The following is a 23,279-nucleotide window of genomic DNA, read 5'->3' on the forward strand; positions in this document are numbered from 1 at the left end:
ATGTACACTCGACTGGACAACTCCAAGGCGCATCGTGTGACCGCATCTTCAAGACAAAGTTTGGTTTTGCGAGCCACATCAGAGCGTTTCATAATCTGGATAAAAATGTGGTCCGGATATATGTACGTTTATTTATATATGTGTAGGTATATTTAAAATGTATATTTGTGTACGTATAGTATCATAGTAGTCTCGACTTGTGTCTATTTCCATATCAACTCTATACAATCCTGCACCAAACTATTTCAGTTTAGACCAATGGTCGACTGGTAGAGAATGGCTCTCTAATGGTACTTACTCTTTTTTTATTTGTGCATTAAAGTTTAAATAAATAATACACAAATACTGAACCAACAAAAATTCTATATAAATATCGAACCAGCTCACAAAATTTTACGAGGTTTTTGTCCAAAGATTGTAGATGATAGAATAAAGATGTTGTCGCATCGCTCGGTCAGAAAGTACGAGTATTCGTCTCAAACTCGCTCAATCTCGCTATGCAATAAGAATATATCCCGCAACTCTCTCAACCCTCTTCATGTCTAAAGAACCTGGTCGCAAAAGTAAAAAGACGTAACTGACCAACTTTTTCAATTACATCCTGTTCTATTTCCCTTCGGCCGCGTACGCAACCAGAGCTTCGTAACCAGATGCGATCGAAAACTATTTCTGCCTTGTACGAAACCGGTTGCGATCAAAAACTAATTCCGTCTTACTAGTTATCAGTTACGATCGAACACTTTTCTTTGTTGTACGAAACCTTTCGACCGTTGATAAAGTCAGCTAAGATTATATTTATACACCTTGCTATACAGTATAAGTACTGTACACGTTATATATCTAGTCAAAAATCAGAACACAAAAATTGTACCAGTTGATAATATTCAAATACTTTGTTGGCAAATACAATGTAACCTTGTTCCTTAAAAGACACTAGCTTAAGAGACGTGGAGCAGGATAAGAAATTATCATGAGTATCATGACAAAATATTTGAAAAAAAAACCTATAGCTAGATGGCCCAGACATTGGTTTCGTATAAGAACGAGAAGTGTTCGATCGTAACTGGTTACGGGTAAGACGAAATTAGTTTTTGATCGCAACCGGTTTCGTACAAGGCAGAAATAGTTTTCGATCGCATCTGGTTACGAAGCTCTGGTTGCGTACGCGGCCGAAGGGTTCTATTTATGGTTTAAGACATTTATTATCTCATAAAGAATTTACAAAATTCACTTACATGAGATACACTTATATAACAATACTTTTAAGACTAGCGAGCACTATTTAATTTTATAAAGATTAATACGAGTATAAATTCTACATATAAGGTTTTCTTCTGCATGGTAAAGTGGGTAGGAATCGGCAGCTTAGAGGACAATTTACTTCGACCGTCCTGTTCAGTACCCCTAGTGTAACTGTGATCGACATCATAACGTGACGAACGCGTTTGCGTTAAGTGTCATTTTGTATAGGATTTTGAGTTTCCAAAACGTCCCGCTTGGCGCGCTCTTTCGAAATTCAATACAAAATGAGACTAAACGCAAACGCGTACGTCACGTTTGGAAATCGAATTTATTTACACTAGGGGTACAGATGCGTCACAGCGTAGATAACGAACGAACGAATAAATATGTTCTATTTCAGGTATAGATATTTAATTTTTAACGAATAGAAATTGATATTCGACGTATTTTATTTGACTAAAACAACATTTGCATGAATAATACAAACAATTGGTGCCAAAGGTTTAAGACATAAAGTATATTTTCGAAAAAATGCGAATATTTTTTGACCGTTTCCTTCAAAGAGCTTACTGTGGGGCTTAGGCAATTTGTGGAAAAATGTCCTATATTTATTTATTTATAATGTTTATAGCAGCAAAACTACCAGACATAGATATCTTATACCTTTAAACGAGCAATTCTTGTATATATATATATCGGAAACGGCTCTAACGATTTCGCTGAAATTTGGTATATGGGGGTTTTTGGGGGTAAACAATCGATCTAGATTAGTCTTATGTTTGGGAAAACGCGTGTTTTCGAGTTTTCATGCGTTTTTCTTTCGACGCCGAATATGGTCGCTAATTTCGTGTTGCAGGCCACTGTCCATCTGGTCGAGCGGGTAAAGACGAGGGCGGCAACAAACAACCAGTGTTACGGGTTCGAATCCCGCCCGGTGACTAACTATTGTTTAATAATATTTTAATTTTTATTGTTTTAGACAAGTTTAATTTAGTAAAAAAATGTAGTTAAGATTATCACCTATACACCACCATATTACAATAAATAGTTATAACCGAGCAAAGCTCGGTCGCCCAGGTACTGTGTTACTTAAGAGGGAAGAATAGCTTCGCGATCCTAGCGAACTAACGGTACTTTTTCTATGAAATTCCGTTTCGGGAGAAAACGTTTTTCACTAACTAAATCTTAACAAATCACTTTGATTTTGATGTCGATCGCTTCAGCATAATATATTCTAGGTTTATAGATAAATATTATAGAACATTATTACACAAATTGACTAAGTCCCACAGTAAGCTCAATAAGGCTTGTGTTGAGGGTACTTAGACAACGATATATATAATATATAAATATTTATAAATACTTAAATACATAGAAAACACCCATGACTCAGGAACAAATTACCATGCTCATCACACGAATAAATGCCCTTACCAGGATTTGAACCCGGGACCATCAGCTTCGTAGGCAGGGTCACTACCCACTAGGCCAAACCGGTCGTCAAATTAATTAATTTTGGGTTAGTTGACAGTATTGTTTGCGATTGTTGGAAGAGTGATAGAGAGACATGACTAAGCTATGCCACAAAGCGTTAAAAATTGGCACGTTGGCTAAGCGCAACACATAAATAAGTATCAATACCGATCTTTTTAGGGTTCCGTACCAAAAAGGTACAAAAGGAACCCTTATGATGCGACTCTGTCCGTCCGTCCGTCTGTCTGTCTGTCATATCGCTAAATATCTCGAGAACCACTTAAGCTATCGATTTTTGGAATAGTTATGAACAACGCTAACTCAGACACAATGAAAGTATTTATTTTATTTTATTTTTTTGTTATGGGAAATGCCCAATATGAACAAAAGTCACCAGACTTTGAAATATTGCCCCCTCTTCATAGAGAAAAAAAAGTGATTTATGAAGGAAAATGTAAAAAAAAATACCGTTTTTGAAATCGGTTCACATGATTGAGAATTATCCTCGAAAAACCAACATACGTGCATTACATCGCGCAAATTAGTTAGAAAATTTGCCGATAGATGGCGCTGTACACAAATATACTTAGTATAGGTACTTCTGTTCAAAAGTCTTTCGCCTTTATGGTTACACGAGATAATTCAAAGTTTGTACGGAACCCTCGGTGCGCGAGTAAAACGAACTCGCACTTGACTGGTGTTTTGGTGTGCTATGACTTCTTTGTTATACCTATAAAAATACTTGTATACTTACTGGAATAACCCTTACATATTTCATGGAAAGTTGTGTTAAACTTTATTCAACTAACTATACAAGAATGCTTAGCTAACTCTGTCCATCGTCTTGTCTTACTTAGGAACTTTAGAATTTCCTAGATTTAATATTATTAATGGATTTAATATTATTAAAATATACGTCAAGGCACACAAGCTGTGTGCCGTGTCTCATAGCAAAGAGAATTAAGAAGACCAAGAGTGCTCACTCCATACAACGGTTTTGTTACCAAAAATACTATTATTTTCGTAGTCTACATCTAGCTTCCCCCGGGACCCGGGTACGTCCTTAAAGGACCCGGGTACGTTCTTAAACTGGGTGCGTCCTATAATATATACGCACTTTTGGAATAATTTCAGTTTACAAACGTTAAAAATGTATACTAATCTTATGTATAATAAAGTAAACGTATACTTTCAATTAGTATAACATAAAAATAATATAACATACGACATACATATGGCTGTTTGGTATAATATACATATAAGTTAAGCTCATTTCATATAACTGTCATAATATATACATATTAAAATATAAATATCATCTTATATAATGAAGTAGTAAAATTAGTAGGATGAACTAGAATTTCAAACCTCATAGAACACACTACTAGAAAAAAAACTGCTAAAAGTGGGTTAGGTTAGGTTAGAACTGTGACCCCCTAAATAAATAAATTGTTTCCAGAATAGGTAGCAGGTTAGGTTAGAACTCTGAGGCTTCGGAAAAAGAAACTGTTAACAGAAAAGTGGGTTAGGTTAGGTTAGAACTGTGACCCTCTAGATAAAGAAATTAGCACCAGAATTAATTATTATTATTTTTAATGTATGATATTTGTTTTGTATGTTATATTATTTCAACGTTATACCTTTCTAATGTTATCGTAAACAATGATATATGTAGTGTTTATTATACAATTTACAATTATAGAATTCGTTGTTATACATATTGCATGTTATTGCAATTGAATGTTATTCCGATCAAAATTATACAAATTGAATGTATACATTCAGAGTGATATATTATAGGTTTGTATACGTTCTATTACTTACCCTCTTAAACTACGTCCAAAAGAGAGGTATAGGTTAAAAACTTAAGTAAGTCACTTGTTATGTGTGGTTGTGACGTGTTCGAATAGACAATACATGCTTAATAGACACACACAAACAAAACAAATATAAAACTGGACGCCTGCCTAATAAAGCGGTATGCAATTTTATTTCCGGCAGACGGTGACTCGCCCTCACAAGATGGGTCCCCGCAAAAAGTGACATGTAAGATGGCTTAAGAGCAACATCGGTGTGAGAGCTGAGGGTACAGAGGTGTTACTGGACTTTCAACAGTGTATACACCGTGTTTTTATTGAATTCCGTTAACTTCGGGGTATTGGTAAGTACGGTTAAGGAAACTACATGACATAGTTCATTTTCCAAAAAAAAAAAAAAATTTATTTTTTAAACTTTTTTTTTGTTATAAAAAGTAATTAAATGTTGCATATAGCGTTGTTGTTGCACGGGCATTACAATTATCTCAATCAAACAATTGAAAACTGTGACATATCAATGTCATTTCGAAAATCGATCGTCCGAGATAGTACTTACGTTTAGTAGCGAATGTATTAACCCGTACTAAACACTAATCAATATGTGAACGGGCCCTAAGGTAAGTGTACACGTAAGGGATTTATAAGATAAAAATAAAATATTGATTATCTCCGAAATGGAGTTAATTAGAAAACCGGTGTCTTTGAGAAAGTTACTTAATTTAAGCTCAGGAATGTACCCTTGAAATTAACGCAAATAAAAAAAAAAACACGGTGTATATACATTATTATTTTGAACTGAAATAAATGTCATAAACTAAGAAAAAATAACAATAATAATATTAGTGATTGGCAGCGTCATCTCTCTCGCTAGCTTGGAATCACCTAAGTTGATCCAGTTAGACGTTCGAACCGGGTGCCGTTCAATTTTAATACAAACTTTTAGCATAATTTCATTTAACTACTATTGAAACTCATAATAAACATTATGTATAAAAACAAAACATATAAAGTTGTTAGTCATACTAATTTAATGACAGAATGCTCTATAATCATAAAAACATTCTTTATAACAATCCTTAGAAATAATTTTACTTGTTATAACATACATTTCGTATAATAATTAAAATATAGTACTAAATTTTAACGAATGGTGACATAGTCTTCTATGATATACTTGGTGTCAATCAAACTATTAAATTATATAACAATCTACCTTTTCAACTTTAAAGCTGGTCGCCGTTAGGTACGACGACGAGCGAAGCGAGGAGGAGTGTTAGGTAGAACTGCGACCATATGGGCAGAACCATATGTCTCGGAAATTGTATTTTTGCTTGTTCATTTTCACTAGACGTTTATATGAAGTTTATCTGAATCCCTTAGGAACCACAGAGGTTTCAACTCACACTGGCCGCTGCTTTGCGGTAAAATGATATATGTCGACAGAGGTAAAGTATGGATGTAGGTCAGTTTGACGCTTAGAAAAATCGATTATGTTCCATGCAAATATAATGTTTAAGTTTTTTATTAATTAGTAATTCAGTGTTGTTAAACTTTCAGCAAACTCAATCAAATAAAGTTTATGAACGATTTGCCGTGGTTTGATTGTGAAACCACACCTTCAATATTATGCTGTTGGTTTTCATGAATAAAACACGTTCTGAGTATAAAATAGTATACAAAGTGAACATTATACTGGTTGCCTGTTATGCAAATACATTACTATGCTACTAAACTATAATTACTTTCGAAATTATGCAAATCTTTTTTATTGTATTTGTTTTTATACCAAATCATAATTTCTGCATTTCAAAATTATGCAATTCAAATTATGCAAAATGAAATTTCGCAACTTGTTACTATTAAAATCATTACACACCCGTTCGAACCATACCATTTTTTTTTAATACTACGTCGGTGGCAAACAAGCATACGGCCCGCCTGATGGTAAGCAGTCTCCGTAGCCTATGTACGCCTGAACCCCAGAGCAGTTACATGCGCGTTGCCGACCCTAAACCCGCCCCCCCTCGTTGAGCTCTGGCAACCTTACTCACCGACAGGAACACAACACTATGAGTAGGGTCTAGTGTTATTAGGCTGCTGTTTTCTGCAAGGTGGAGGTACTTCCCCAGTTGGGCTCTGCTCTAGATCTGGAATGACATCCACTGGCTGTGCCCTACCACACAAAGCGAGATGAAATTCACAATGCCCATACCTCTCTTTTGGACGTAGTTTAAGGACGTACCCGGGTCCGGGTTCTACCACGGGGTTGGCCAGAGGGCGCCACAAGACTTCAGTAAGAAATGCATATGCTTGGTAAAATTCGACCTATGCCGCTGTGACCCGGTGGCCGAGTGGCTCAGGCACCTGCCGCGATAGCAGAGGACGCTGGTTCGATTCCAGCCTGGGGCACAGGCGGCCTTGGTCATTTTTTCTTGGTATATGACATTTATTTCAGTGTATAATTTATGTTGTAGTGTTTCTACTTGAAATAAAAACAAATCAATAGGGTTGTTTCCATCTACAAATCTTAGGGCAGAATTGTATCCCAATAAATTCTTTTGGATTATAAGAACATGTTAAACTACTTTTAGGGGACCTGTAATGAGCATATTTTTGTAAATATTTAATTTAAAATATTTTTTGGCACACGTCACGTGACCAAACTCGAAACGTCATTGAAGATTCTGATGGCGTCACAACTCTCGGATTGACACTGTTGACAGTTAGGCGATAAACAACAAATGACAAATGTCAGTTGACAGTTCGTATCTTCTACGTGCGTATGTAGTTATGTGTCAAACCGTAAACTGTGACGTCACACAATTTTCAAAGAGCGTTTTGGGCGCGAAAGCATCTGTCAAAATATATTTTGTTAATTTAACATATTTAAAGCCGTTTTTAGTATAAAAATTGAATTTTAGGGCAACTTTCAGTTAATATAGAACGTAATACGAGCGTTTCGAAAAATTGGAAACAACCCTATTTATGAAAATTATTTAATTTGTTCTTATATTCCTAATAGTATTATTATTCTGTTTGAGCAACACATCACTATTTCAGGGACTTCAGAGTGCGACCGCAAATAAGTTATGGCGGAGTTTCTTGACGGTAATAAATCATCGAATATTTAGCCAGCCTACACAGAGTAGGCACGGAATAAGTAATAGGCAATGGTATTTATAAGAAGAATTAAAGAAAATAGGTAATAGTTATTTGTTTAACCAGATACCCGTGCAAGCGAAGGATTCAAAAAGTGAAATTTTGAGCATTGCGAGGGTTTCAAGACACGTGGGTTGAATAAACTTTGCTTCAGAGTGAAATACTAAATTTGTTCACACAGCATTATATTAACTGTATAGGTAAAATATCACAAGCAGGAATAATAAATTTAACACTAATGACCGGTATTAAATATGACGAAAGAACTCAAAATTTACATCAGATTTTATCACTCTTGTGGATAAAATGTAACTTTCTCATCGGTTTTTAAAGAATAAAAGAATAAATAAATAAATAAATATTATAGGACATTATTACACAAATTGACCAAGTCCCACAGTAAGCTCAATAAGGCTTGTGTTGAGGGTACTTAGACAACGATATATATATAATATATAAATATTTATAAATACTTAAATACATAGAAAACACCCATGACTCAGGAACAAATATCCATGCTCATCACACGAATAAATGCCCTTACCAGGATTTGAACCCGGGACCATCAGCTTCGTAGGCAGGGTCACTACCCACGAAGCCAAGCCAGTCGTCAAAGAGCTTTCTCGAGCTATGTATGTCGCAGCAAACTGGTTAAATTAGCCAGAAGATTATTTGGATGAAGAACAACCAGCCAAGTCATTGATCGCAACATGAAACCAAATGACTGAACGTCGCGTAATGGCTTTCAACCAAATGACTGAACGTCGCGTAGTCATTTAGTTAATTAGGACATTGATGAATTATTTTTGTCGGTTAGGTTACTATTATATTGTCAATTTATTTATTTTAGGTTTCATTTATATCATTTGGTTAAACGAACCAGTCGTTTTCAAACATCTGACTATCAATACGCCAATTTGTTAAACATTGAGTGATTTCCTATAGGCCTCGGCGACTAATTGGCTGGCTAACTTAACCAGATGGCTGCGACATATACATAAGATTGATAAAGTACTTACCCATGTCTGGTTACGGTCGACGTCGCAATATCCTGTAGGTCTGGTTGATTTTATCTCACTATTAACTGATAACTTGTAAGATTATGTAGTGCGAAATACAATTATTTGTTTGAAAATAGAACGTCTCTTGGGATATTTTATTATTAAAACTTATATTAATTCATTCGCTGGTGGCCTAGCGTGCGACTTGCACTTGCGAATTGCTTCAAACCCCGGCTCGTACCAATGAGTTTTTCGGAACTTATGTACGAAATATCATTTGATATTTACCAGTCGCTTCTCGGTGAAGGAAAACATCGTGAGGAAACCGGACTAATCCTAACAAGACCTAGTTTACGTTCTAGGTTGGAAGGTCAGATGGCAGTCGCTTTCGTAAAAACTAGTGTATACGCCAAATCTTGGGATTAGTTGTCAAGCGGACCCCAGGCTCCCATGAGCCGTGGCAAAATGCCGGGACAACGCGAGGAAGAAGAAGAAGATTAATTCATAATAAGAAAGCACGATTTAGTTTACATTATATATAGTATAAAAGTACCTATAATGTATGAGTATTTATAAATAAATTTTATTTACAATAACAATATACATAATGGATATATACAGAGGATTACTATAACTAGCTTATATCTAAAATGGACCCTTGAGGCATTGTACCAAGGATTGTATCGCAATGCTGATACGTTGTGCGAGGAAGCCGCCAGCTCTTCGCGGTCACCAGTTACATCAACCAGACGCTTTGCGATTTCTCCAAAAGTTATACGAAGTGTAGTATTTATATAGTTTAGTTATGAAGTTTATATTTGCTGTCCTTTGAGGTCTTGGTAGCTTTGATGGTAGGGCCAGCGATCCAGTGTCGTGAGTTCAAGTCTCACACGAGACAGTAAAATTATCTGCTTTAAATTTATTCTAAGCTTAAGGCGAAGGGTAGGGCAAGCTCTTTCCATACAAACTTTGTGCGCGTTTTTCTTCGTTTGTGTTTCCGCTACAGTTATTATTTTTGGTAAATATACTTATTTTTCTGTTAGCTAGGGCTTGATGTATTTTTTTTTTAATAGCCTATTTTGTGTCCCACTGCTGGGCAAAGGCCTCCCCTTTTTTCCGCCACTAATCACGGTTTGAAGTATGTTCCCGCCAGTCTCTGCAAAAAGCGTCGAGGTCATCCCGCCATCTCTTTTTTGGTCTGCCTCTGCCCCGGCTAATCTGCGGTGTCCATTCGGTAGCCAATTTGGCCCACCGATCCGGGTGCATACGGCAGACGTGTCCTGCCCAACCCCACTTAAGCTTAGCGTCCTTAACACCCACATCTATGATACCAGTTCTGGAGCGCAGTTCGGTGTTCCTAACTCGATCGGTTCTCCGAACTCCTAGTATGCTGCGCTCCATTGCTCGCTGGCAAATCTTGAGTCGGGACTTCTGGGCTTCCGTTAATGACCAGGATTGGGCGCCGTAGGTTAGGATAGGCAGGATACACATGTCGACGAGTTTGCGCTTTAGTGTCAGTGGAAGGTTGCCCTTCATTAGTGCCTTCAGTCAGTGTGTGTGCCTTCAGTATGTGTAGTTCATTAGTGTATTTTTTTTAATAAAATAAAATTTCTACATCAAGTTCTGCGTATATCCAATATATAAAAGCAAAAAAATGAAATGAAATGCTATAGTGCCAAAACGAACGAATAAAACTTGCACAAGTTTTGCCGGGAGGAAAATCCTCCGTAAAATACTGGGCCCCAAACGAAGACCGGATGGAAGTTGGACATTCCTTAAGAACCGTGAGATTGAAGACCTAGTGGCTGAACCTAATATCATGGGAGAAAGTAAAGCCCACAGACTCCGTTGGTTGGGCCACCTTGAGAGAATGGACGAAGATCGGAACGTAAAAAGAGCGTACCTGGGTCGCCTAGCAGGAGGACGTCCTATCGGACGCCCTTGGTATCGCTGGAGCGACATGGTGGAGGCGGATCTGCGCGAGCTTCGAGTCGACAATTGGCGAGAGGTCGCACAGGACCGAGAAAAGTGGCGCTGTCTTGTGTCAGAGGCCAAGTCTCATTTTGGGTCGCTGAGCCAACGGAGTAAGTAGTAAGTTTTGGAGTGTATGGAGAATGTCTTGCCCTACCCTGCACCTTAATAGCATCGTTCACAGACTTTTCTGCTTGTTACAAGGAAACTGTTATCTGGGAATTATTTACGAAACTGTCACTGTCCCACTCATATGAAAGAGTGATAGAGAGAGATGACTACGCTATGCTACGGAGCGTTATCGATTGGTATGTTGGATAAGTACCATGGGTGCTTAGCCAAGATGTCAATCGTTCGTTCCGTAGCGAATGATACGGTAATCTCTCTATGGCGTATCTGTGCCCGGAGGGGACAGATGGGAATAGGCGCTACATACAAATCATTTCCATCTGTGCCCGCCTCTTGTATGGCGGTGGTCACGTGGGGCGGGCAGAGATGGGAATACACCCTCTCTATCATTCTTCCATATTAGTGCCAGAGACAGTTGTGTTTCGTTCGTTACGGAGCGTAAATGATTGGAATCTTGACTACGAACCATGATCCGTTACTTTTGATGCTGCAACTTTAACGTTTTTTTTAAATAATAAACATTTTTTTCTTGTCGGAAAAAAAGCTATAACCCTGAATTCTGTATATGTATGTACTTAATTTAAAGTTTGTTAAGAAAAAACCTAATTTTCCTCCGAAATTTTATCCAGCTCAGTTTTACTTTATTTCCGTCTGCGTTCTGAAAACACAAAACTCCTGAATTTCAGTTGACGAACTTGGAAAAGAAAAGTTTCATCGTGACAAATATGGAGGTTATTTTTTAGCTGTCTAAGAAAAGTTTTGTAAATAATATACATTTTCATTAAACTTGTGTTATGAATAATACATAAATATTGGTCATTGTTAGACAAATTGACTAACAAGGAAGGGTACTCAACTGTCCGATTCCGATTTGATTCATTTTGATATATGTTATAGAGTAGTCTAAAATAACGGACACGTATTTTTTTTTAGCTGCCCAAACTCAACCTGTTAGGAGAAAATGGCCTTCAAAGTACTAAAAAGTTACTAAATCTTCTAACTCCTATAGAAAGTGATGCTCAAGCAACTTGCTAGTTAATGGCTGGTTTGAGTATATGTTTGAAAGCAGCAAAAAATTATGAGCACGTGTTTTTTTATATCGGCAAAAATTCATTTTTTCCTAAAAAAATCGACATTCTAAGTTTTATAATATCTTATCGCTAAAGTTACACATAAAGACAGGTATTTTTTTAGGAAACTTGAGTTTAAGCAAATATAACAAAACACGTGCTCATTATTTTATGCTGCTTTCAAACATATACTCAAACCAGCCATTAACTAGCAAGTTGCTTGAGCATCACTTTCTATAGGAGTTAGAAGATTTAGTAACTTTTTAGTACTTTGAAGGCCATTTTCTCCTAACAGGTTGAGTTTGGGCAGCTAAAAAAAATACGTGTCCGTTATTTTAGACTACTCTATAACATATATCAAAATGAATCAAATCGGAGTCGGACAGTTGGGTACCCTTCCTTGTAAGCCCTACAGTAAGCTCAAGAAGGCTTGTGTTGTGGTGCTTAGGCAACCATAAATACAAGGTGCCCATGAGCATTGCGAGACATTTTAACTAAGCATCCCTGGTAATATTTAGAAACTAAAATGTCATATAAAATTTTCTGGATTAGGCCTAGTTTCAGAGATAATTAAAAGTTTTTCTAAATTATTTTTTCGCCATAGGTCGGTAGGTACAAAACACATTTTTGACTGCGGTATTGCCACTTTGAGGTGTAGTCTGGATATACCTATTGATTGACATCGAAAAATTAAAAAAAATGTATTCGAGAGGCAACTCCCAAATAAAATAAAAACTTTTTAGTTAATTTTAGGTTATGTGTTTATCAATAAAAATTACATTTTATATACAGGAGTGTTCAAAAAAGAAAAAAAAAATTTAGTTTCGCCAATTTCACAAAAAGTCATACAACATTTTTTGCTTCTGTTGCCATCAGGAACGCACCGTTAAAATCTGTCGCAATACTCACGGGCACCTTGTATAATATCTTCTTCTTCTTCCTGGCGTTGTCCCGACATTTTACCACAGCTCATGGGAGCCTAGGGTCCGCTTGGCAACTAATCCCGTGAATTGGCGTAGCCACTAGTTTTTACGAAAGCGACTGCCATCTGACCTTCCAACCCAGAGGGTAAACTAGGTCTTGTTGGGATTAGTCCGGTTTCCTCACGATGTTTTCCTTCACCGAAAATGGACTGGTAAATATCAAATGATATTTCGTGCATAAGTTCCGAAAAACTCATTGGTACGAGCCGGGATTTGAACCCGCGACCTCCCGATTGCAAGTCGCACGCTCTTAACGCTAGGCCACCAGCGCTTTAGACCCGTTAATGACATAAATATGTGTACAAAATGCGAGAGTTTAAAGTATTAAATTTTTGACCGCAGTCATATAATTTGAGAATGACCAAGTAACTTTGTATACACGTTTCATATCAAGGATTCCCAAAACCCTGTCCTCCAAATCGGATGGGCCGATCATAAATATATCATCGTCCGAATAAAACCGGGCCCGCGTCCGGCGCCGGTCAATATCCGGTTCCGGTATCGGGGATCGATGCCGGGACGGAATGGTTAAGTATATTGGGTGGAAATGGGTACGGGGTTATAATTAAGAGGTACTGTTTATTTATTTACAGTACATATGGGGCTACTTTATAGCACTAGTGCGAGAAGTAGCATATTATGTTACTGTGTCGAACATTTAAAGGGCCATATGTACTGTAAAACGTTGTACGATACATGTGCGAATAGGTAATTCGCAACTCGTGTCGATTTAAAACACTCCCTTCGGTCGTGTTTTAATTTATCGCCACTCGTTTCGAATTTCCTATTTTTCGCACTTGTATCGTAATGTACTATTACAGTACATATGGTGCTACTTTATAGCACTAGTGCGAAAATTAGCATATTACGTTCCTATGTCGAACATTTAAAGGCCAATATGTACTGTAAAACGTTGTACGATACATGTGCGAATATAGGCAATTCGCAACTCGTGTCGATTCAAAACACTCCCTTCGGTGGTGTTTTAATTTATCGCCACTCGTTTCGAATTTCCTTTTTTTCGCACTTGTATCGTAATGTACTATTATTTTATTGTTCAATTTAGATACACAGTGTTAGATACAGTATTACTACCAAGGCAGTAGCTGCGATATTACAAAACAAATGAAAATACAAAGTAACAACATACTCAAACAATACAAATGAAAACATAACTCAAATTAATACATTTGTACATATACTTACATCTTTTAGTTTGTTATGTCTACTGTGTGTAAACTTGTTTACGTGCAAGAAAGTGACATACATACATATATTCAATAAATAAATAAATAAATATACTACTAAATAATAAATAAATTATAACTTTTTATAATTTATTGTATTTTTATAAGTGAGAACCTGTAATTGGCTCTGTAATTCTATTGGAAGTTCTAGATATATATAGCGCTGTTGGTTTTCCATATACTAAAATAAAATAAAATAAAATAAATAATGGGGACAGTTATAAACAAATTGACTACATCCCACGGTAAGCCAAGAAGGCTTGTGTTGTGGGTACTCAGACAACTATATATGTAATATACAAATACTTAAATACATAGAAAACATCCATGACGCAGCAAAAAATATATTATGTGGTCATCACTAGTAAATTACCGGAATTCGAACCCAGGACCATCGGCTTCATAGGCAGGGTCACTATCCACTAGGCCAGATCACAAAAAGCCCCTTAAGATGGACGTTCAAGTTAAAGGATATTTAAAAGACAGGTGTTTTAAATTTTTATTTGTGATAGTGAAAAGTGTAGCTACGGCTTTTAAATTCATTACAGGCAGATGGCATTAAAATAATTTTATCGAGATTAATGGCATTAAAATAATTTTATCGAGTTTATATTTTTAGAGTTCCGTAGCCAAATGGCAAAAAACGGAACCCTTATGGATTCTTCATATCTGTCTGTCTGTCCGTCCGTATGTCACAGCCACTTTTTTCCGAAACTATAAGAACTATACTGTTGAAACTTGATAAGTAGATGTATTGTGTGAACCGGATTAAGATTTTCACACGAAACAAGAAAGTAAAAACAATAAATTTTGGGAGTTCCCCAATCCCCATACTTAGAACTGAAACTCATTTTTTTTTCATCAATCCCATACGTGTGGGGTATATATGGACAGTTCTTAAAAAATGATATTGAGGTTTCTAATATCATTTTTTTCTAAACTAATAAAATTTTACTTTTTTACTTTTACAGTTCCTCGTTAACTGGATTAAGTATACACTAAGCTAACACTAAATATAGCCATAAAAAAGATATCATTCAGTGTTATGAGCTATAACATTATCGTCATATGGCGTTCTTTAAACACACAGTGTAACAGGAGGAACCCCAAATATTTTAACCACGCATTTCTGGATAGAAAATATGTTATGTGAATTTAAATTTCGCCAATTTAAATTGACGCTTATTTATAAATCGTGTTATAATTTTCTACCGCATAAATCACTCATAAAATTCATACAATTTACGTATTCTAGTTACATCTTGTACAGTCAAATGACCCGATTCGAAGAATGATTAAGACACGTTTAAGATCTTGGAAAGATCTTTAAAAGATCAATAACCAAACGACATGTCAAAATTGACCTTTATTTCGGTTCCGCTGTGATCCCAGTAAGATCTATCTACGTTATTTCTAACGTTAAAGTCACATTGGTTGCCCGAATCGAGCTGCTTCTGACAATTATACGACATACAAACGATATCTAAATGAGAACTTATCTAATATATAATAATAATAATTCAGCCTATATACGACCCACTGCTGGGCACAGGCCTCCTCTCATGTGCAAGAGGGCTCGGGCTATAGTCCCCACGCTAGCCCAATGCGGACTTCACATACACCTTTGAATTTCTTCGCAGATGTGTGCAGGTTTCCTCACGATGTTTTCCTTCACCGAAAAGCTAGTGGTAAATATCAAATGACATTTCGTACATAAGTTCCGAAAAACTCATTGGTACGAGCCAGGATTTGAACCCACGACCTCCGGATTGAAAGTCGGACGTCATATCAAATCGGCTACCACCGCTTTTTAACTAACTTATCTAAACCAGAACTTATCGTTATAGTATTTCATTCTTCGAATCGGGCCGAAGTATTTGATGTCAGTACCACTTCGTACCTTGACACAGTGACAACCCATATGGAAGTCGTTCGAGACCTCATGCTATTGCCACTGTGACAAGGTACAAAATGGTACTTAAATTAAATTCTTTGACCGTATTTTGTACACAGAAAAACGCATTGTTTATGATTGATTAAGCAAAAAACAACACAAACAGTAAACAACTCTGGACCCTCGCTAATTATTATTTAATTAAACGTTCGAATTAACGTACTTTTTTAATAAAATTGCCCGGGCTGATTTTTGCTTAATTATACTTGCCAAAACAGCGTTTTGTATTTCCCCTTCCCCCTTCCTAACCTTCCTTCCTTTCCTTTTCGTTTCCCTTTTTTTGGGGTCCGTAGCAAAACGAAACTTTTATAGTTTCGTCATGTCCGCTTGGCCGTCCGTCGCAGCCATTATACTCGAAAAGTATCAGATATATTTATACGAAATTTTTAATGTAGGTGTGTTTTGTAGCGAGTCGACCCCACCTATAGTCTGTAACTTTAGGTATTTAAAAAAAGGTAAACAAAATCTACCCTCAAATGGCTCCTTAAGGCAGTTGAGGGTAGATGAAAACATTACATGATCAAATAAAGTAGGTTTAAAGTCAGGTCGTTCAGTGACAGATCCAGGCGGTTTTGTATTAGGTTGGTTATCCAATAAATATTAAAACTACCCGAAAATTTACAAATTGTTTGTTTACCTTTTTTTAAATACCTAAAGATACAGACTATAAAGTGCAATCTATCTCTCTTTCTGTGCATTTTTGAATGACAGAAGTTTGCTTTTACGGAAGCGACCGCTATACTCCCTGTATTACTGCAATGTTCTGCCGCCAGAGTGCAGTACTAGCACCTTTCGTAAACCATAGAGTAACTTATACATACTGTGCCTTAAACTGTTTTTTGACAAGTTTTCACAGATAATAAAATATGACATTGATGCATCAAGGCGGTTTGTTTACAAAGGGCCTACCGGGAAACATGAAAAACTAAATTAAGTTATCTGCCTCTTTTCGATAATTGCCGAAATTTTCTTGTTTCGCGATCCCTCTATTTGTGATGGATTGTGGTAGTGGCGCCCCCTACGCAGAGTTTCACGTAATATTCCCTATTCGCTGCGTGCATGTCGAACAAACTCAAAAAATACTGAACAGATTTTCATACGGTTTTCACCTATCGATAGAACGTTTCTCGAGGAAGGTTTAAATGTAAAATTTGTTAAGGTTTTTTGACAAATTTATTGAATGTTTGCTAACGTACGGTGCAAAGATTCGCTGGCTATGGATGAGGCCTTGGTGGTTCAGTTGGCAGAGCGCTGGAGTATCGATCCAGAGGTCGTGAGTTCTAGTCTCACCCAGGGCAGTATTATTTATATTTTCAAATTTATTCTAAGCTTAGTAGCATCGCTCGCAGACGTTTCTGCGTGTTAAAAATTAATTTAATTCTAATACAGTAGAATTCATTTATAACGACGTCGCTTATAACGACTAACCGTTTTTAGCGTCGATATTATTTACTCAAGTTCGGTTTAATACATAATTACATACATATGTAAATAGTATCCGTTTTATACGTCATCCGGTTATTACGACATAATATCGCCGGTCCCTTGAAGGTCGTTATATCCGGATTCTACTGTACTTCAGAATGTCGGATAAATCTGAAAGTTTTAGGAACTACCCGATATTTTTTTGTATTTGCATTTACTCGTTTACAGGTAGTTTAGCCATGAGCCATGGCAAAAAGACGGGACAACGCGAGGAAGAAGAAGAAGATAAAAATAACCTTATATAGGTACGTAATACAAAAGTAATTCATATTAACGCACTCCGAGTCCATTTTTGCGGACACACGAGCAATATTTGTTTTTGTCCGCAGCAGGACCACTGTGTGATAAATCGTCCACCCGTGTTTACTGATGCGTTTGATACGATACACAGTGCTACATGCAGGGGACAAACTATGAAGCATTTCTTTATTTAAACTTTATTACACAATATACAACAATGTACAAATGGCGGACTTAATGCCAAATGGCATTCTCTACCAGTCAACCATAGGGCAAGAGTCACTTACAATTGGTGCAAAGAGAAAAAAAAAGTTAAATGAATTAAAAAGAAAAGCAAACTAATATACTTATGAACTACATATATATCACATTAATACAAACATACATACACACTATAAATATAAGACACACATACATCCAAATACATATATTATAAATATAATATTGATGAATATTTTTTGAACTCTTGTTTTAGCAAGTACTTCTTCTTCTTCCTCGCGTTGTCCCGGCATTTTGCCACGGCTCACGGGAGCCTGGGGTCCGCTTGACAACTAATCCGTTTGGCGATTTGGCGTAGGCACTAGTTTTTACGAAAGCGATTGCCATCTGACTTTACAACCCAGAGGGTAAACTAGGCCTTGTTGGGATTAGTCCGGTTTCCTCACGATGATTTCCTTCACCGAAAAGCGACTGGTAAATATCAAATAATATTTCGTACATAAGTTCCGAAAAACTCATTGGTACGAGCCGGGGTTTGAAGCAATTCGCAAGTGCAAGTCGCACGCTCTTACCGCTAGGCCACCAGCGAATGAATTAATACAAGTTTTAATAATAAAATATCCCAAGAGACGTTCTATTTTCAAACAAATAATTGTATTTCGCACTAATCTGGTAAATATCAAATGATATTTCGTACATAAGTTCCGAAAAACTCATTGGTACGAGCCGGGGTTTGAAGCAATTCGCAAGTGCAAGTCGCACGCTCTTACCGCTAGGCCACCAGCGAATGAATTAATACAAGTTTTAATAATAAAATATCCCAAGAGACGTTCTATTTTCAAACAAATAATTGTATTTCGCACTAATCTGGTAAATATCAAATGATATTTCGTACATAAGTTCCGAAAAACTCATTGGTACGAGCCGGGGTTTGAACCCGCGACCTCCGTATTGCAAGTCGCATGGTCTTACCGCTAGGCCACTTGTTTTAGCAAGTACTACTACTTACTTACTTACTTACTCCGTTGGCTCAGCGACCCAAAATGAGACTTGGCCTCCGACACAAGACAGCGCCACTTTTCTCGGTCCTGTGCGACCTCTCGCCAATACTAATAGCAAGTACTATTAGGATAAAAATCGAATTATATTATTTCGTGTTATTTCAAGTAGAAACACTACTATAAGTAACTATTAGAACTACTTGAGAAAATTCGACCGATGCCGCCGTGGCCGAGTGTTATGTTTTGATGTTAATAAAACAATTATTGAGATTAATACACACTTGTATTACTTATTATCTTAGGTTATAAAAAGTAGTAAAAGCACAGCACAGCCATCATTGATGATGAGAGTTGTCAGTCTTGCCACAGATACCTAAACTACAGATAAACAGATAGCATATCTGACACCGAGCATCTGCCGCAAATGCGGAGGACACTGGTTCAATTCCCCTTGGTCACTTTTTCTTTCGTATATGACATCTATTTCAGTTATTTTTTTTTATAAATAACTGCCTATTGCATAATAATTATATTGGTAATTGAACTATTCTTTTAATGCATTATTTAAATTATTTTTATATTTTTGATGTGTACCTTGACTGAGGCGCTTGGTAAGTCTTTATGGTCAGCTAAGAACTGTAAGTAAGTAAACAACAAGACTCGGAACCGGTTTGTAAAATACCGGTAAATACCGGTTTATTTCGGTTTAATACATAAATAAATAAATATTATAGGATATTATTACACAAATTGACTAAGTCCCACAGTAAGCTCAATAAGGCTTGTGTTGAGGGTACTTAGACAACGATATATACATAATATATAAATACTTAGGAAACACTCATGAGTCAGAAACAAATATCCATGCTCATCACAGTAATAAATGTCCTTACCAGGATTTGAACCCGGGACCATCGGCTTCACAGGCAGGGTACCGAACTATTATAAGAACGCGAACAATTTAAGAATTTTATTATAACCTAAAAATACCGGTTTATTCGACTACCAACGCAACAGCCGGTTGGCCTGTTTGCGTGCCACGTAAACATATACACCGTCATAGGAAGAAACCGGTTTTTTTTTAACCGGTTAATTTAGACTTTTTTTTCAAAATGCTATATAATCTTTCACGTGGCAAATTCCCGTCGCAGCAAAGCAAAATAATTACTACATCTGACGGCCTCCATTTTGCACATTTTGTGACATCTGGCAGGGGCTCGGCGGGGCACCACACCAACGCGAAATTAAACACGGAATAATCGTTTCTTTTCTATGAAACTTAAACAGGCACTATTTTCATCAAAACAGAGTAAACATTGTCCTGCAACGGAAGACCGCCAGAAGTGGTAATATTTTTTTCGGCAGCAGAGGAAATTTGCCACATATCCAAAAAAGGGAAAATGGCGTTTACTACACGAAGCTTGTAGGATTTAACAACTGGAGACGGCTTTTCTGTACAAAACAGTCTGCCGTTTTGCGGGGAAGGGGCACGTCAAATGTATGGCTATTTGTACGTAAAGATATGAAGTAATAAAGTTGTGTTGTCTTTTAGACTTTTCCCAATTTCTAGTCATATGTTAAAGAGCCTACGAAGTACAAAATGAGCTGAATAACTGTCAGAGTAGCGGAACGGAGTAATTTATATACGAGAGTTTACAAATCGAGGGCCGAGAGCGGCCCTCCACGCCGTTTGTCAAGTTCCCTTATATACTGTATATATACCAGCCCGCGTAGCCAATGTGCATATCGTTCACGCTCCGTGGCGAACGAAACGCAACTGTCACAGTCGCACTAATAAGGAAGAGTGATAGAGAGAGATGACTACGCTACGCTACGGAGCGTTAACGATTGTAACGTTGGCTGGGCTACCTGTTTCGCTCAGACAGGCACAATCGGTTGCGTCGCTCAAGGGGAGGTTAAAGATGTGATAATCTGACTGATTAATTTGCATATACACCGTGGGCCAATTAAATCCGACAGATTTTAACCACGCATTCCTGGGGTCATAAGGAGCAAAAAATGTTATATGAGTTTTGGCCAAATTCGCCAAAAAAAAATTGTTTTTTTGCCGAAAAAAAAATTTCCTTTTGCGTTTTCTGCACACGAGACGTTATTTATTTTTACACCTTGGTGAAAAAAAAATATTACAACGAATAAGTAAAGTTTTTTTTTTATTTACAGACGAAAATTGCGAGTTTACTTTAAAACTTTAATATCTGTCAGTAGGTATGTCTAAACCAAGTCACATAGTGGCAGCGTCATAGCTAAAAAGGCGTTTTTGATTAAGTTATAAAAGAAACAAATTTTCACAGAAATTGTCATTATCTCTAAAACAAGATCGATTTCAGAAAACATTGTATGACATTTTAGTCTCTAAATGCGGTCAAGAATACACCTTTGAAATCTGTCGGGTTTAATTGGCCCACGGTGTATTTCTATTGTATAGTTGCTTTATATTCTTCTACTTCTTTCCAATTTTTAGTATATTTTCCCCATTCCTTTTTGTTGTAATACATGTTTATCCTATAAATTATCTATGTATTTATACCTTTTATGTTTCTTGTACCTTTGTACAGTTTGCTGCATTTGTCACCCTCTTTTAACTCTCTCCTCTCATCTACTTAAAGTTTAACTGGAAGAGATCCCTCAAAGGGATAAGTTCGCCTTTGTACTTCTTACTAATTGTATGTTACTTTTAATATAGTATGTCCTTTTAAAAAGAGCAAACTCAAATCGTATTTTGAACTATAATTGGAATCAGAGAAGGTACAGTCAGCGTCAAATACTTCGTAGCAGTCAAAGTGGTCAAATAGTTCGGTACACCATACTAAATATATATGGTGTACCGAACTATTTGACTACTTTGGTTGCTACAAAGTATTTGACGCTGACTGAACCAAATTCAAAACTGCAAAAAGATTCTGCGACTAAGGAGGATATACCTCCTCCTACAGCCAGAATGTGGAATGAACTGTCGCCCGCGATTCCGGACCGATACGGCCTTCAAATCTTCAAGACACGAGCATCTCAAAGGCAGGCAAAGCACTTGCAACCGCTCTAGTGTTGCAGGTATCCATGGGCAACTATAATTTCTTATCATCAGGCAATGCATCTGTTCGTTTGCCTCCTATATCAATAATAGTATATTACGATACAAGTGCGAAAAGTAGGGAAATTTCGGTCGTGTTTTAAGACACGAGTTTGTGAATTACCTTTTCAAACGTGTATTGTACGTTTTACAGTACATGAATGACCCTTTAAATTTTCGACATACGCACGTAGTTACCGCACTAGGGGGGTAAAGTAGCTCCATATGTACTGTAAAAAAGTATACAGTCGCTTAGCCTATTCGATAGTATTGTAAAAGTATATGTACAGTATAGGGAGCAAGCTAAACTGTAGGGGGCAGCACAGGAGACGAGAGATTTTTGGCGCGAGGTGTAAATGTGAAGTTATGCTTCCAATGTAGCCCACAAGATGGCAGAACCTAAACACAAGAAAACGTACAAGAACGGTTGATAGCAGCACTTTCTTTGGCGTGAAGTGTCAATGTATCAAGGCTCGGAACCGGTTTTTTTAAATACCGGTAAATACCGGTTTATTTCGGCTTTTCTCCAAACTTTAGGACGCGATTTTTTAAAGAACTTTATTGTAACATAAAAACCGGTTTATTCGACGAGCGACGCAACGGCCGGTCGGCCTGGTGGTGTGCCACGTAAACATAGACTCTGACATAGGAAGAAACCGGTTTTTATTGTTCTAAATCGGTTAATTTGACAAGTACTGTTCTCATAAAACCAGTTTAAGAATAACGGTTTTTCGAGCGAAACCAAAATTAAAAGGTGCTGCGCCAAGTACATGATAACGGTTTGGAAATTTAACCGGTTTCCGAGCATTGCTCCATAATATGTCACATCAATGACTCAAAATATGTGAGTGAATAAGTTTTTGGCAAGAATTTCATTTTTGGTATAAGCTTTTATTGCTAACTATACTTTTCTTACCATTAATACTCATCGAGACAATTCGAAAAACCCCGAACACATTTGAATTGTGTTGTTTTATCACAGGGTTCCAATGGCCATCCATCTCCTGTCTCCATCATCAGATCAGCTCGATGGTATAATATTGCATTGTCATCCGACTTACATATGTATGCAAATTTTCAGCTTCATTGGAAACCGGGAAGTAGGTCAAATTTAACTTGCAAGATTTGACCCGTACTACAAATATAGTTACATAGGTACATTGTAAGTTAAATAAAACTTGTAAAAAGTAAAATGTATTT

At 36.9% G+C, this 23,279-nt stretch overlaps 1 protein-coding gene across 2 annotated transcripts in view; it reads right to left on the reverse strand.

Annotated features, from left to right (window-relative positions):
- LOC133532467 (Kv channel-interacting protein 4-like) overlaps window positions 1-23,279 on the reverse strand; it is a 77,091-nt gene that overhangs the window by 37,374 nt on the left and 16,438 nt on the right. Inside the window, exon 2 of one of the 2 annotated variants that reach the window (XM_061871162.1) lies at window positions 8,711-8,768. In XM_061871162.1, coding sequence (XP_061727146.1) covers window positions 8,711-8,714 — 4 coding nt within the window. In that variant the 5' untranslated portion in view covers window positions 8,715-8,768. Of the gene's footprint in view, window positions 1-8,710; window positions 8,776-23,279 lie in introns of both variants that reach the window. The other variant, XM_061871161.1, reaches the window with a different exon arrangement.

Source organism: Cydia pomonella, chromosome 27 (assembly GCF_033807575.1).
Source record: "Cydia pomonella isolate Wapato2018A chromosome 27, ilCydPomo1, whole genome shotgun sequence".
NCBI lineage: Eukaryota > Metazoa > Arthropoda > Insecta > Lepidoptera > Tortricidae > Cydia > Cydia pomonella.